This window comes from Mastigoproctus giganteus, chromosome 8, assembly GCF_048544385.1.
Source record: "Mastigoproctus giganteus isolate SK-2022 chromosome 8, ASM4854438v1, whole genome shotgun sequence".
Classification (NCBI taxonomy): domain Eukaryota; kingdom Metazoa; phylum Arthropoda; class Arachnida; order Uropygi; family Thelyphonidae; genus Mastigoproctus; species Mastigoproctus giganteus.
In genome coordinates, this window is record NC_143582.1 from 148,723,567 (window position 1) to 148,740,140 (window position 16,574).

Genomic DNA, 16,574 nt, shown 5'->3' on the forward strand with positions numbered 1-16,574 from the left:
CAAAGGTTGGCAGGGTTTTTAAGGACACTACTGACACTATGCTGCTGCAACAGGATCTGGAAAGGTTGAGCAGATGGGCTGAGAGGTGGCAAATGAAGTTTAACATTGACAAATGTAAAGTACTATATATGGGAAACAGCAACTGCAGAGCAACATATCATCTCTGTGGTACTACGTCGACGTATCAACTCTGTGGTACTGACAGTGGTAGAGAATGAAAAGGACCTGGGGGTAATTGTGCAGGCATATATGAAGTTCTCTGAGTAGTGCAGACGGGCTGAAAGAGTAGCTCATGGTGTGTTATCAATAATTTACAGGAATTTTTCTAGCAGGGATAAGGAGGTGATTATTCCCTTGTATAAGGCAATAGTCAGGCCACACCTTGAGTACTGTATACAGTACTCAAGGTGTGGAGGCCTCATTTCAAGAAGGATGTAGAGCTGCTGGAACGAGTACAGAGAAGGGCAACAAGATTAGTGAATGGAACAAAGGGTTGCTCTTACGAAGAAAGGCTTAAGTTTTGCAAATTACTGTCTGGAGACTAGGCACCGGCGAGGTGATCTGATAGAGGTGTATAAAGCCTTGAATGGTTTGAGCATGCTCAATGCTGATGGGATTCTGCCTCTTGCTCAGAATAATCACCTGAGAGGGCATAAATTCAAATTGAGGAAAGACAGATGTAGGATAGATGTGCGGAAATTTGCCTTTAGCCAGCGGGTAGTTGGTTGGTGGAACAGACTTCCATCCCTTGCTGTGGAAGTTGATAGCCTAAATAAATTTAAGGCTCAGCTGGACAGGTATTTTGAGCAAACGGAGGGGTGAAGTGAAAGTTTTTTTTTTTTTGGCTGATGCTGCATAAGCTTGCTATCTTGCATCATATGCCTCTACTAATGCTAAAGCTAGTTAACATTGTCTTTCAATAAAGATGCAAGAAAAATACAATGTAAAATTTCAGAACCTGTATATGCAAAATTTTCCACAATGTGAAATCTGAAAAAAGTAACATGTTTGCCTTGTTGCACCATAGTAGATATGATTTTTCAAATTTAAGTAGCATGAAATGCAATTTAATTGAACACTGCAAACAAATAAGCATTAATGACAACACGTGCATAGAAGGAAATGCAAAAACAGCTGTTGCATTTCATGATTATAATGATGTCACATGTGTGCTGAATGTTTATTTGTATTGTTCTCTGAGTTATGCTGATCATGTAGGTGCATCATTTAGAAAAATGTCTTCTATATTGAAGTAGTAAAAAAAAAAAAAAAAAATACAATTGTGGAAGAATAGAAAAGACAGACATTATTAGTGAAATTTCAGAGATGTGGAAAGAAAAGGTAGTGATAGCTCTGAAAAATGGGTGATTTTTGATCTCTGCAAAAGGCAATAATCAAAGCAACCTTTTGTGAAAATAAATAAATAAAAATAATTTCAAATCAAAAGCAGTTTTCTCTCAGTGACAACAGTGGTAGTTGACTATACAGGATACAATAATGGATCTCTGAACAACCTGAAAACATGGGATTCCTTCAAAAATTGTTTCATGGTTAGCACTGAAATTGTGCATCTTATGGTGGGCCAGAAGACCGTAGTAGCATGGGTATTAAAAGAGGAGTTTTGCACTTGGAGGTAATAGTGCACTTGTGATCTTATTGATTCATGACCAGAAACAGGATCTGCATAAATTCCTGTGAAGTGGATGAATACTTGGTGGAAATTTACTGCTATCTAGAAGAAACTGCTAAAAGGAAACATAAATTTAAACAGTTTCAACCAATTCATGGTTACTCATCAGCAGGGCCTAACTTGAGGATATGCAGGCCCTAGGCAAAAGTTTTTTGGAGCCCTTGTAAAAATGTTTATTAGGAAACACCCTACCCCATTTATTTGCTTTACCCCACATAAAGCAAATAAATCTGCATGTATTTCTTTGGAAATATATACATATCTGAACCTATTGGTGGCACACTCATTTTGACTAGAAGCTACGTTACAATTTGAAAGTATATTTTATTTGCAAATTTTATAAGGAATGTGAGCACTCATGCTCATTACACTACTGGATATCACTGATTTTGGCTGTGTCCATTGCCAGTCATCTGTTTCTGCTGTAATCTTCCCAGATAACACTATCTGAGAGCATTCCTGACATATGAGCATATAAACAGTGTTCTGTGCTATAGAATTAGCCTTGGCCAACATTAAAATCCACAATTACCAAAGATGTATAGTGTATATGCACTCTTTAACATAACTACACAGGCTTTATCTTGGATAAGATACAATCCTCATCCATTCCTGACCCGGCTCCAGCAGATGTTACATTCTCTTTCTGAATGTTCATTTGACATCCTTTTCTATTGGACTCCAAGCCACCATTATGATCAAAGGTAATGAACTGATTAATGCACCACAATTCCAGAATAACAGACAAGTAATATGCAATAGATTACTCTCCTAATGGCAACAATCTTGACTTGGGCAGGTCACAAATGAGCTATACCAGATAAAGCCTGTAATCGAACAGTTGTAGTCTCTACAGAAACTGTAGAGAGGAAATCATTCATGCTTGCTTCTGCACAGGAATGCATAAGATGACTGTATTCTTTCCTATTGAGAGCAGATGATTCCCCTGTGTGCGAGAACTGCGACACCTTTTTAACTGTTTGACATATTTTATCCCAAGTGGCCATGTTATAGGCACAAACAATGTTTTATATTGTATTGCTTTTAGTCATCTGACTGAGCCTTATACACTCAATCAGACTTTATTAGATAATGAAGTGTCAGTTGTTTTTAATTATTTAAAATCATAAAACATTTACTCTTACTTAAAATGTACCTTTTTTACACATTTTTATTGTTATATTATACATTTTTAAATATTTTGTTATCTTTTATATGATCTAGTATTAGGGTGCAGTATAGCTGAAGCAGCTTTTGTGCCATAAAACAACAAACAACAACAACAACTCTGGCACTTCACTTTTCAGGCTGCTGTATATCCCCCAGGCCACCAGTTTTCCAACCCACTTAGCACTGCCTCAAATAGCATCAGCAAATATTCTTGCACACCATCTATTTAATTGTATCCTATCTCTGTAAAAACATTGTCCCCTGTTAACAAGCATGGACCACACCAAAAAAAATTCTATTCCATGAGTCTCACACAGTCTTTCTCTAGGGCTGAATTGATTGATAATACTTACCATGTACTCCTTCCTACTGTATCTAGGCAGAATTGCAGTAACTTTCAAATTTAATCCCAACTTGCAAAAAGGAGCAGCTATATCTTAAAAGATGATAGCTACTCTACAAAGTTATTAACTTACCCCATCCCATTGTACATACCCCATCCTATTCCACCTATCCTTTTTACTCAATATTCTCCCCCTCCCTGACAATAGTCACTGATAATTCCTGCCTCATTGGACCAGAGATCTCTCCTTTTGAGAAATATTGCTGTGTTGTATTTTGCTCAAGCATCCATTCTGGCATTTAGCTGGTCAGATGAGTGCTTATTGGGTCAGTTCTGATATGATGTCCATTGGAAAGCTTATGAATAATTTCTGTGGCTAAGCATTAATAAACTTTATGCCCCCAATCATTGAAAAAAAAATCAGGATTGTTCTAGGTGCTCTTCTTAATTTCTGATCATTAGATTTTACTGCTGTCAGTCCATCCTTCACAGTGACACCTGAAAAATACTCAAAGTTACTGAAAATAGCTGTACTGTACAGTTAACTGAAACTGCACATACGATAAGACAGGAAAATTGGAGGGTGGAAGCGGTGGTTAGTAATTTTATAGCACTGGAAATGAATACACCTTCTAGCATAACTAATGTATCAAAGTTGTCTGCATTTTTGCAACCTTTAATAAGGGGACACATTCATAGACTAAATCATAATTAAAACAGTACCTTTGTTTTAATTTCTTTCTTTTTATGATTTGAATATGAAAATAGCAATCTTGTTTTATTTATTTATTTTATTTATTTATTTATTTATTTTTTTTTTGTAATTCTAGGTATTTCAGATACTTGTTTGATATTCTGATTCTCATGAATGCAGGTCTCATTGCCTTTGATTTTAACCAAGCAGAAGGGTTCTTCCTTGCACTTTTCACATTTGAAATTCTTGTAAAGATGTACACTTTTGGATTTACACTTTTTTTTAAAAGATGGTGGAATATGTAAGTATATTACAGAACTTATAAACAATAATTAATAAATAAATAAATATATATATATACATGTGCACCCCATTAAAATATGAACAACTGCCTGATAATATGTCTCTCTAGAGCTGAAATTCTTTGTGACTGTTTGGTAGGGTTACCACTTTTCCATAATTTAGAGAGATCTGGATATGAATCCCAGTTAAAGCTGGAAGAATTTTAAAGGAGGTGTCAATCATCAGGGCAGTAACAAGCCAATCACTGATGAAGAGAGAGTAGGCTTTTTCAGTTTGCACAACATGCAGATTGGCATACAAACAATGACTTGTACAGATATAATACATGATAAAGATGATATCTGATACCATGTCCATACCTGTAAACTTGTATGAATTTTCCATAAAATTTATGAAACATCTGTCTTTTATGATTTAATGAACTTCTTATTCTTAAGAATTTCAGTTGCTTTTGTTATAATATCCCACCAGTTAAATATCGATTACTGGTACACTAGAGGTGTACCAATAATTGATATTTGAAAATAATTTTTTTATTTTTACAGGTGTTTGCCTTCTCACTGATTTGCAGATATCACATACCCTGGTCCTGGTGGAACAGGACCAGGGTATGTCTGCCAGGGGCAAAGGTTGATGACGTTGTAGAGCGGATATCATCTTTCAAGGGCACAAAAGGTGATATAGTTGTACACGTTGGCACTAATTGATATTAAGAGTAGGAGACCGGCAGAATTACTCAACAAGTACAGGTCACTGTTGAAAAAAAGCCGAGAATTAGGGTTGAATTTGAAAGTGTCTGCAATTCTGCCCAGACACGATAGGAGGGAGTATATGATGAGAGCCTTGTCGATCAATTCGGCCCTGGAAAGATTGTGCAAGGCTCAAGGGGTAGAATTTTTTTCAGCCTGGACTGTACTTGTTAACAGGAGAGATTGCTTCTACAGGGATGGGATACACTTAAATAGAAAGGGTGCAAGAATATTTGCTGATGCTATCGAGGCAGTGTTAGGTGGGTCGGAAAACTGCTAGTTTGGAGGGATACAAAGACTAATAGTTTAACAGTAACCGCAGGCAGAGGTGAAGGTGATTCTTGCACAACTTCTATTAGAATAAGAAGCGACCTGGAGCGAGGGGTGTTGGGGGTTTCAGGGACGGATGGCAGTCATCCTGGAATAGTTGGGTATATGGGATGTGTTAGGGTAACAAGGAATAGGCATAGGAGCATGTATGCTTGTATGTATACCAATGCTAGAAGTATAGTAAATAAATTTGATGAATTTGAAGTGTTGGTCAAGACATCAAAGGTGGATATTGTTGGGATATCAGAGACGTGGTGTCACAAAGATATAAGGAATGCAGAACTGGAATTTGGGGAGTACAATGTGTACAGAAAGGATAGACAGGACAGAAAGGGAGGAGGTGTTATGCTGTTAATTAAGAAAAACATAAAATCAAAAGAAGTGCATCCAGTTGATAGAGATGGACAGTGCACTGTTGAGTCAGTTTGGTGTGACATAAGCACTGCAAAAGCAAAAATAAGAGTAGGAGTGTGTTACAGGCCTAATGACTCGAATGAGTACAATGAACAATTGTACAGAGAAATAGAGTGGGCCAGTAAATCAGAATGTCTTATAATGGGGGATTTTAACTTCCCAGATATTGACTGGAACTTGTGGGTTGGTCACTCACACGCTAGTGAGACTTTTGTGGATTTATTGGATGATTGTTTTCTGCAGCAGCATGTTCGAGAGGCAACCAGAGAAAGTAATACTCTTGATCTGGTTATCAGCAGTGATCATTCGTGTATTAAGAATTTGCAGATAAAGGAACCACTAGGTGGCAGTGATCACAGTGTGCTGAAGTGGGATTTACTCAAAGAGGTAACTACCGTCAGGGGTAAAGGAAAGGGTTTTTGCTTCCGTAAAGGGGAGTACACTGGTCTCAGACAGTTTTTAAATTCTGTACAGTGGGATCAACTGACGATGTTACAAACAGTAAATTCTAAGTGGGAAGGATTCAAGGAATTAATCGTGGAAGCTACTAGACTTTTCATACCGATGAAGAAATATTGTTCAAGGTTTAGGCCTAAATGGTTATCAAATGAACTAATGAGACTCCTGACAGAGAAGAAAAATGCATGGGATGCATATAAATTATCAGGCGACGCAGAAGCCTGTAGCAGATATAAGCTAGTCTGTAATCAGGTCACAAAGGAGGTTCGGCAGGCAAAGGCGGATTACGAGAAATCTTTGGCAAAAGATGCTAAGAAAAACAGCAAGGATTTCTTTACTTATATAAACTCTAAAAGGAAGGGAATGAATATGATTGGTCCACTTGACATCGATGGTTTGACTGTTGATGATCCTGCTCAGATAGCAAACAAACTGAATGAGTATTTTGCATCTACATTCACACGTGAGGAATTATTACAGTTTGAAAATGGAAGAAGGTTATCAAATTGTAGCAGTGTGCTTAATGATTTTGTAATAACTGAGAGCAAAGTGGAGGAGAAATTGTTGAAGTTAAACATAAGAAAGGCACCTGGGGTGGATGGGATCTATCCAGTTATATTAAAGGAGGCGGCAAAGCAACTAAGCAAACCCTTAGCCATAATTATGAGAGCATCCTTGGATTCAGGGGAGGTTCCCACGGACTGGAGATGTGCAAATGTATCCCCAATTCACAAAGGAGGTTCGAAGGGTGACACGAGTAATTACAGACCAGTTAGTTTAACTTCTGTTCCAGGTAAAATAATGGAGTCACTGGTTAAAGATGCATTGCAGGATCATCTAGACAAGACTGCAGCAATAATTCAGACACAGCATGGGTTTGTTAAGGGAAAGTCTTGTCTGACAAATTTGATTGGTTATTATGATGTGGTCACAAAGGAACTGGATGCAAAAAATAATTTTGATATCATATACTTGGATTTCAGGAAAGCTTTTGACACTGTTACGCATGGAAGACTACTGTACAAATTGGAGCAGAATGGTATTAAGGGTAAGTTGCTACAATGGATAAAAGGATGGTTAAGTGGGAGAAGACAGAGGGTGGTAATCAATGGGTGCTGCTTTTCGTGGACTAATGTTATTAGTGGAGTCCCACAGGGTTCGGTGTTGGGTCCACTGTTGTTTTGTATATTTATCAATGATACTGATGAAGGTATATCAAGCTTAATGTCGAAGTTTGCAGATGACACGAAGGTTGGCAGGGTTGTTAATGACAGTCATGGCAGTGTGCTACTGCAACAGGATCTAGATAATTTGGGCAGATGGGCTAAGAAGTGGCAACTGAAGTTTAACCTTGACAAATGCAAAGTACTGCATATGGGTAGAAGTAACCCCAGAGAAACATACCAACTGTGTGGTACTACACTTAAGGTGGTAGAAAATGAAAAAGACCTGGGAATAATTGTGCAGTCAGATATGAAGTTTTCTGAGCAATGCAGACAGGCTGCTAGGGCAGGTCACGGGGTTTTGTCAATGATATATAGGAAGTTTGCTAGCAGGGAAAAGGAGGTGATTGTCCCTCTGTATAAGGCAATGGTCAGGCCACGCCTTGAGTACTGCGTACAGGTCTGGAGGCCTCATTTTAGGAAGGATGTAGATTTGCTTGAGCGTGTACAGAGAAGAGCAACACGATTGGTGAGGGGAATGAAGGGATCCTCTTACCAAGAGAGGCTTAAGTTCTGCAAATTGCAGTGGCTGGAGACTAGGCACCTGCGCGGTGATCTGATTGAGGTCTATAAGGCCTTGAATGGGTTGAGCACGCTGAATTCTGATGGGATCCTCCCACTTGTTCAGAATACGAACCTACGGGGACATAAGTTCAAATTAAGAAAGGATAGATGTAGAATAGATGTGCGGAAATTTGCCTTTAGCCAGCGGGTGGTTAATTGCTGGAACAAACTTCCATCTGTCGTTGTGGAAGTTGATAGGTTAAATAAATTTAAGGAGGAACTGGACAGGCATTTGGAGGGTATGGTGTGATTTTTTTTTTTTTTTGGCTGATGCTGCATAAGCTCCTACACTTGCTTTCTTACATCAAGTGCCACTACTACTACTACTACTACTACATGTGTCTATCTGAGTAAATGGCTTATTTTTGCTAGAAGTTTAATTTTTCTATAACCACTAATAGTTCAGTTTATCAATTCTTTTATTGTATTTTGTTATTATTTGTGAAAACAGGTTTATATTTTTAACCTACCAGTTAATATTAGTAGGATTTTGAAGTTACTGCTCAAACAAGATGGCTTCAAGAAGTATTCATGATATCAGCACTAATTTGGTATTTTACTTAGTCAGTGGTAACTTGAACATTCCCCGATTAACATTAACCATGACTTGTTCAAAATCGCTGTTTACCACTTGGATTGGCCACAGTTGGCTGATAGAATGTAAATCTGCAAATAATATTAGTGTTGGTGTAATGATGCAAGGAAGTAAAGCTTATACAGCACCAGCCAAACAAAAAAAATTAAAAAAAAAAAGTACCCACTTTAATGTGCTTATTTCCTCCAGTAATTTGTCCAACCCTTCTTTAAATTTATTCATATTACCTGCACAATGACAGGTGGAAATTTATTACAACATTGGATTACTCTTTGGCTGAATGCACATTTATTTTGCAACTCTCCTTTTCCATTTTAAACTTGTCCCTTTGTCTGTGTATCACCTGAGAGAGTGAAGATGCCATCAGCATTTAGTTTACTATTAACCCTTTTTAAAACTATATACAGGTGACCCCCACTTAAATCTAGTAATAATAATAAATTTATTATTACTAGAATTAAGAAAATTCCAGTAATAATAAATCTATCCAATGGTGATATAGAGTGGTGAATATATCCAAGGAAGCTCAATAAAGAAATCCAGTGTACAAGTTGATTGAAGAATTGTACACATATATCAAGGTGAAAGGTTTGGAAGCTGTATAAGTAGAGTCTTATTAAAGTACACAAATAAATATTAAAAATCCAAGTTAGAATTGTCCAGAGTAATGTGAAATCCTTAGCTGGAAAAGGATAAAAAGAATGTATAAGTGAAGACTTATGCAATAAGTGAAAATAATACTGAAGATTCAAGATAAAGCTATTCACGTAATTGGAAGTGGACATGTGCAGAAGATAATTCCAAAAATGAAAAATAAATCCAATGGTGACAGAGAGGTGAATAAATCTCAATGTGGTCCAGCAGTGATAGGCTGTATAAATGTAGGGTAATAAAATGTCATGAACACCATAAAATTCTTAATGACAGTGCTGGTAAGAGTAAGAGCAGATTGGTATTCAAAAGGAAGAGTAGTAAAAGCTATCCTGGAGATTTAAGGTGACAATAGTAAATATGGAGGAGTATTCAATGGAATTCAATATATAAAAGTACTTGAAAAATCCAAGAAACATAAGTTGTAAATAAACTATATTTGCATCAGTACTTGAAAACAAAATATGATTTGTTAATAAAAGTCATCATAAAGGACAGTAACTTATAATTATATGTGATTACTTGACGGATTTAGTTAAACATATAATGTAAATGTTTATAGAAAAGTGAAAAACTTAGTGAGTAAAGGAACAAATAGATCATTCTATAGGAAATCATGTGAAGTTATTACTCTCCAAGTAGTGGGAATACCAGCATAAAATATTACAGCTGTACAGATACTCACTAGAACTGAATATTTATTAAGGAAAAAGTAATACAAAAGAGAAATGGTCATATGCAGCTGAATTTACAAGGTGTGATCAGAAAGTTTGGGGACTGACTTTGTATCCTGAAATTGCACCATCGCAAAAGTTGACTAGCACAACATTTTCACTTACTTATCTAGCCATAGTAATGCACAAATCACTCATTTATCAGCAGTCAATCTCTATTAGCATACTTTGAATATAAGGTGTTTTATGTGTTTCGTTGCTTTTAAAATGAGTGGTTTTACTGAGCAGCACATTTGCATCAAATTTTGTTTCTAATTAGGGAAAATTTAAGAGAAACCCATGAAATGTTAAAACAAGCTTTTGCAGAAGATGCCCTGTGTCAGTGGCAAAAAAGGGCTGTTTGCTATTGACAATGATCCTCTCTGGCTGCCCTTCAACTTCAGAAACCAATAATTCAATTAATCATGTTTGTGAACTGATCATGAGTGATTGACATTCAATTATTCAAGAAGTTACTAGTGATACATTTTTATAGGACATGGTCAGTCAATTTTATTATTATTTATTATTCATAGGTGCAAAGAAGCCTGAGGCTTATGCTGCACCATCCAAAAAAAAAAAAAATTCCTGTGTGTGTGTGTGTAGTAGTAGTAGTAGAAGGGAATCAGCAAGAATGAGAATGATGATATCCAGCTCAGGACCCTGGGTGTGCCAAGCCCATACTCACCGAATGTGAGTCCCTGGGGTTATTTTTTAACACAGGATTTTGGAATGTGACATCTCAAATAAAGTTTGTGTCTTCCATCCTCACTGATGATCACAGAGAGCATTGATTTCTCACATTTAGGATCTTTGCCGGTGTGCTTCTGCACTCACACTTTATTTTTTCTGTCATTACTTGGTGATGAATTGAGAGTGCATGGCTATGGGGAAAAAAAAAAGGCTCAATTGTCTCAGTAGATGATTCCATCTTTTCCTAGGCCCAAAAAGCAAGATAGTTAGTTTTGTTAAAATGTGAAGATCGTGCTTATCATATTTTTTTTACTTTTTTTTAGTAAGGTATTTATTTATTTAGTAACGCATTTTTTTTTTTTTTTTAGTAAGTCATCGTTCTTGATGAATTTGGCCTGCATGATCAAAAGCAAATGAGGCATATTACGAAACAGTTCTGTGGTGATTGTTGTAATTTCAAAGAAATTAGGCTAAAAAAGTGTGCTTCAGGGAATTGCACTTGCACATTCATTACTTTCCATTGCAGAATTTCTTTTGAAGCACTTCATCACTGTGATCCCCTTTTGCCATAGTTAATGGATTTAGCTCCCTGTGACTTCCCACCAAGCATAAACTAAGAAGATTGTTCAGAATGCAACACAGGAGCTATTAACATTTCCAAAAGAAGCCTATCAGAACATGCTTCCAGAAGTTGTAGAAGCATTGGTATCAGAATATGCACTGGAATATACAGTGTCAAGAAAACTACTTTGAACAATATCCATCTGAATAGCCAGCAAACTTCATTAGTTCAGTCCCCAACATTTTGGTCACATTTCATGTACATCGTTCCAGTGTTGCTCTCAATATTGAGATGACATGAACTCCACATGACCTAATCTTACAAAAGATTATTTATCCACTTAAGGTTTGAATTTTAAAATAATATATTTTAATAAGTTCAGTTTATCTTCATTCTACTAACCGTGGCTCGTTATGAATGATAACATTCATTATCAAATAGCCATCTTTTCCTATAAAATGATTGTTTTTTTTTTTTTTTTGGTTTTTTTTTAATTATTATTATTAGAACCTGTAGTACAGGCAATTTTCATTTTATGAACAAGTTCCATTCCAAGACGTTGTTCATTATGTGTATCTTGCATTCCTGAGCTTTTACGATATGCATCGTTTAGTACATTAAAACCATGTACTAAACATTGAATGGTCTATACCAGGGGTAGGCAACAGCCGGCCCGCGACAATGTTGAATCCGGCCCCCTCAGTAAATGCATTAATATAGAAAATCCATACCTGACTACACTCGCCGTAAACGTTCGGCTTAATTCGGTTCAATCGGGAATTGCGGCCAGTACAACAGTAACCAAGTGATTCTACGCAGCGTCAAAGAGTTATTTCCTAATTATTATTGTAGCATCGATCGAACGAAGTTCCTTTGGGTTTGACTTCTTATTGAAAAAAATAATATTGGTGCGAGATATTTTATGTTTTATGCCTTTTCTAATTAACAATTTTTAATTTAATATAATTTATAACCCATAAAATGAGCCAATTAAAAAAAAAAAGAAAAATTGATGCCGAATGCCGCATTTTCAATGATAATTGGACATTCAGATATTTTTTTTAAAAATACATTAATAATTTGGTAATTCAAGTAATATAACATTTTTTAGGTTCTGATTTTTTTTATTAAATCGTTCAATCTATTCCGGCCCGCATCATGATGCGAAAATTTCATTCGGCCCGCTGACGAAAAAAGTTGCCTACCCCTGGTCTATACAGTACATTTTATTATAATGTATGTATGCATTATGGTTTATTGTATATGATACGTAAAATAAAATAAGAAAAGAATAAAAAAAACAAGATACCATACTTGTTAATTTTAATTTCAAAATAGAAATAAAGAAATTAAGTACTAACATAATGCAGGCAAACTCCCCAACTAACGTAATACTCGACTTGCGGAAATCCAACTTTACGTAAGGTTTTTGCCAGCCAGTGAAAACTTAAAAAAATCATGGAAATGTATTTTGAATCCCGTAAGAATAAATGGAGGTATTGTGAAAATATTGCAATGTGAACCCAATAACACATTGTAATTCGTTCCAAGTCCTTGGAAGTTAAATTTCGCTATATTACTAAGTTATTTATGTCTCTAAAAGGTCATATATATAATTGAAATTGCACAACACTTTCATCATTATTATATGTTCCGTTATAAGAATCAATTTTGAACACCTTTGTGATATTTTTCTAAAGCACGTTTCTGGAGGTCACGATCATAAAACATTAAAAACAATTTGCACTTTCCGGTTTATTGGGCTTTTCTGTTGGTGCATCTAATTATAAACAGATAGTAAACTCGATCTTATTGCATTTGCGATAATACCGATAACTGGAATTGTGTGGGTTTTTACGTTGTTATGGTGAAATGTGTTCCCCTTCGCTGAAATCTTCAATCATATGAAAAACAAATTTTCAGAAACTTCTCTTCATTCCTATTTATGTATTACAACGATGAAGGGAAAGTGACCAACGGAAAGTGCAAGTGCTAGCAGTGCCAGGAAACGAAACAAAATTGACTTAGAAATGAAGATGAAAATGATTAAGAAGTACGAAGCAGAACAAAGTTTGTCATCTATTGCAAGGAAATTAGGTCTCGCTGCTTCAATAGTGAATACTATTTTAAAGGACAGTGCGCATATAAAAGAACATGTCAAAGGATCAATGCACTTAAGATCAACAGTGATCACAAAACAGCGTTCAGGTGCTATATCGAAGGTGGAACAGCTGTTAATAATATGGATGGAAAATTAGATTCAGAAGTGAGTGCCCCAGAGTCTAATGACCATTTAAGCAAAAGCAACAAGCATTTATAAAGATATTAAGGATAAGTACGGCAAACTCCAAGCCAAGTTTGTGGCAAGTGACGGGTGGTTTAATAGGTTCAAGCATCGCGCTGGTTTCCACAACTTTAAAGTTTGCGGTGCAGAGAAATTTTGTGATGTGTTGAAAAAATTATTGATGAAGGCGGCTATTCAATGCAGCAAATTTTTAATGACGAGACTGCTCTGAATTGGGAAAAAAAAGAAAATGCTGGATTGAACATACATTGCCTAAGAGGAAAATACAATGCCAGGTTTCAAGGCGTTAAAAGATAGAGCCATGCTCTTGCTTGTGGCTAATGGAGCAGGAGATTACAGATTAAAACCAGTGCTTGTGTACCATTCTAGAAATCCTCATGCATTTAAGGGCATCAATAAAGCCACCCTACCCGTGCATTTCCGATCGAACCAGAGAGCATGGATAACAGTATCTCTCTTTGAGGATTGGCTTAAATGCTGCTTCATTCCCGAGATTGAAAAATATTGTAAAGACAACGACGTTCCTTTCAAGATTTTTCTTCTATTAGATAATGCTCCTGGACATCCTACGCATCTAGATGATTTCAATTCAAAGGCGAGAGTCATATTTCTACCGCCAAACACGACTTCACTCGTCCAACCTGTGGATAAGGGTGTTATTTTGAATTTAAAAGCATACTATTTACGCAGAACATTTGCTCAGGCATTGTCTGCAGTAGACGAAGAGAAAAATTTTATGTTAAGAGACTTTTGGAAATCTTACAATATTTACCACTGCATCTTAAACATTAATAAGGCCTGGCGGAAATTATTAAAAGTTGTTTAAATGGGGCAAAGAAGAAATTATGCCCACGGCAATAAAAGGCTTCGAAGGATTTGAAAAAGACGAATCGTGTGAAGAGGTTATAGATAAGATTGTAAAGGTTGCATAGCTACTTCAGTTGGGGGTTGATGCCAAAGACGTGGAGGAGTTAGAGGAAGAAGAGAAGGAATTATCTAACAAAGAACTTATTGACTTGCAGGCAGTGATGCTGGCGAAGCTCAAGATGAACCAAATGAGGAGCCAAGACGCTTCATCACCAGAGAGAGAGAGATGGCAATGGCATTTTGTCAAATTGCATCAGGAATTTCACGAAAGACAGATCCTGATGGATCTGTCTTTCGTCCATTAAATTTTCGTCCATTTCGTCCATCAGGATCCATTAAAAGATGGATCCTGACAGCGAACGATTTTTAAAAGTTAATAGAGAAGTGAATGATATGCTTGCTTGCTACAAAGAAATCTACTATGAAAAGAAAAAAGCCACCGTCCAGTCATCCATTAATATGTTCTTTCGTAAGGTTGATCGGCCGACCCCTTCTAAATCTCCACAGCCCTCAACCTCTGCGGCGGTGTACTTATCAGCTGAAGACATTGATTCTGGTAACGATGCTCGAGAGGTAAAACTTCCGATGTTATGCCTTCTCCTCTCTTTTTTTGTAATTTTATAATTTTGAAATTTTTTTGAATTGCAAGATTGTAATTTTTCCTGCGCATGAGATAAAAAAATTTAATAAATACAATAAATAATTCTATTTCCATGTTCATTGAACATTTCTTTTTTGATTCAATCAATTCAGCGAGCACAGTTGCGAGTGCTGCACAAGCATGGGGGAAATGCTGACTAATGTAAAATACGACTTGCGTAGCATTCTGCAGAACGCAACCATTATGTAAGTCAGATAGTTCCTGTATATGTACTGTACATATATATGTATTCAATTTTTACTTGTCAATATCTTCATCAGAGTTCAATATTTTCCAAGAAAGTGACACTAGATGTGTCTCTATTTCAATTATTTCATCGGTTGTTAATTCCTCAAAATGCGAATCCAAAAGCACTCTCACATAAAGGTAGAGGTCCATTTTATTGCCCAGTTCAACAATTTCTTCAGTCACTGGTTCTACTGGGTCCCGAGTGCCAAGCGATCTTTCTAGTGTGATTTTCTACCGATTTTTCTAGGGCGAGTACTAGTACTTTAATAATCCCTCCACCACTTCCAATGTTACTGCTTCACCGCTAGTAACATTACTGCTATCGCTAGCAACGTACTGCTCTACTCTTCTGCTGATCGCTTGGTCACTGGTTGGCACAGCTCCTGCCTCCACATGGCAGGGTCGGTAACCTGGGAGAAGGAATTCCCTCTTCCAGGGCTAAAAGGAGCAGCGATGCATATCCATCGCTAGAGCCCACGGGCTCTAGACCTGGTAACTCTGATTCAGAGCATGACTCGAATCGTCCGAAGAGACAAGACTGAAAAACAGAGTGCAGATATGACAGCATTTCTAATACAACCTGTCAGCAAGTTATTGCCGTTTCTAATACTGAAATGTTTAGAATTGGTTGTTGGATCCCCTAAAAATGGTGAAGCGTCTCCAATCTGGAGACCTTCTAATTGAAACTTCCAAGTCAAGCCATTCAGAAAAACTTAAAATTTACAACATTTAACAGCATTCCTGTGTCAGTTACACCACATAACCCTCTGAACACTTCTAAAGGCGTAATCAGTGAAAGGGACCTACTAACTGTCTCTGAACAAGAAATAATACAAGAGTACGATGAACAAAAAGTGACTCATGGACGGAGAATCACGACCAAAAAAGATGGCAACCTACTACCAACCAGGTCCATCATTTTAACATTCAGTACTCCGACTCTTCCATCTTCTGTTAAAGCAGATTACCAAAATTGCAAGATTCGGCCTTACATCTCGAACCCCATTCGCTGCTTTATATATCAGAAGTACGCAATTCTCAAACAGCATGCCGAGGCGATGCTGTGTGTCCTCTTTGTGGTTCCAAGGAGCATTCTCAAGAAGACTGTACAGCTTCCACTCCTATTTGTCCAAACTGAAAGGGAAACGACCCTGCATTTTCTAAAGCATGTGACCTTTGGAAAACAAACAAAAACATCCAGAAATATAAAATGGAACATAAAGTCAAGCAAGAAAGCAAGTGCTACTAACCATGCCTAACCGGATATATGCATCTGTCACCAGAAGCATCTGCTCAGCTGCAACTCAAACAGATATCTCCATAGAACTCAGCATTTTTTTTGCCACCTGGGCCAAAACTG

At 36.8% G+C, this 16,574-nt stretch overlaps 1 protein-coding gene across 1 annotated transcript in view; it reads left to right on the forward strand.

Moving 5' to 3' along the window:
• The window catches only part of LOC150081911 (uncharacterized), a 370,485-nt gene that overhangs the window by 167,723 nt on the left and 186,188 nt on the right, over window positions 1-16,574 (forward strand). Inside the window, 1 exon segment of the mRNA XM_090380362.1 lies at window positions 4,034-4,198. Within this exon segment, the coding sequence (XP_090236488.1) occupies window positions 4,034-4,198 (165 nt within the window).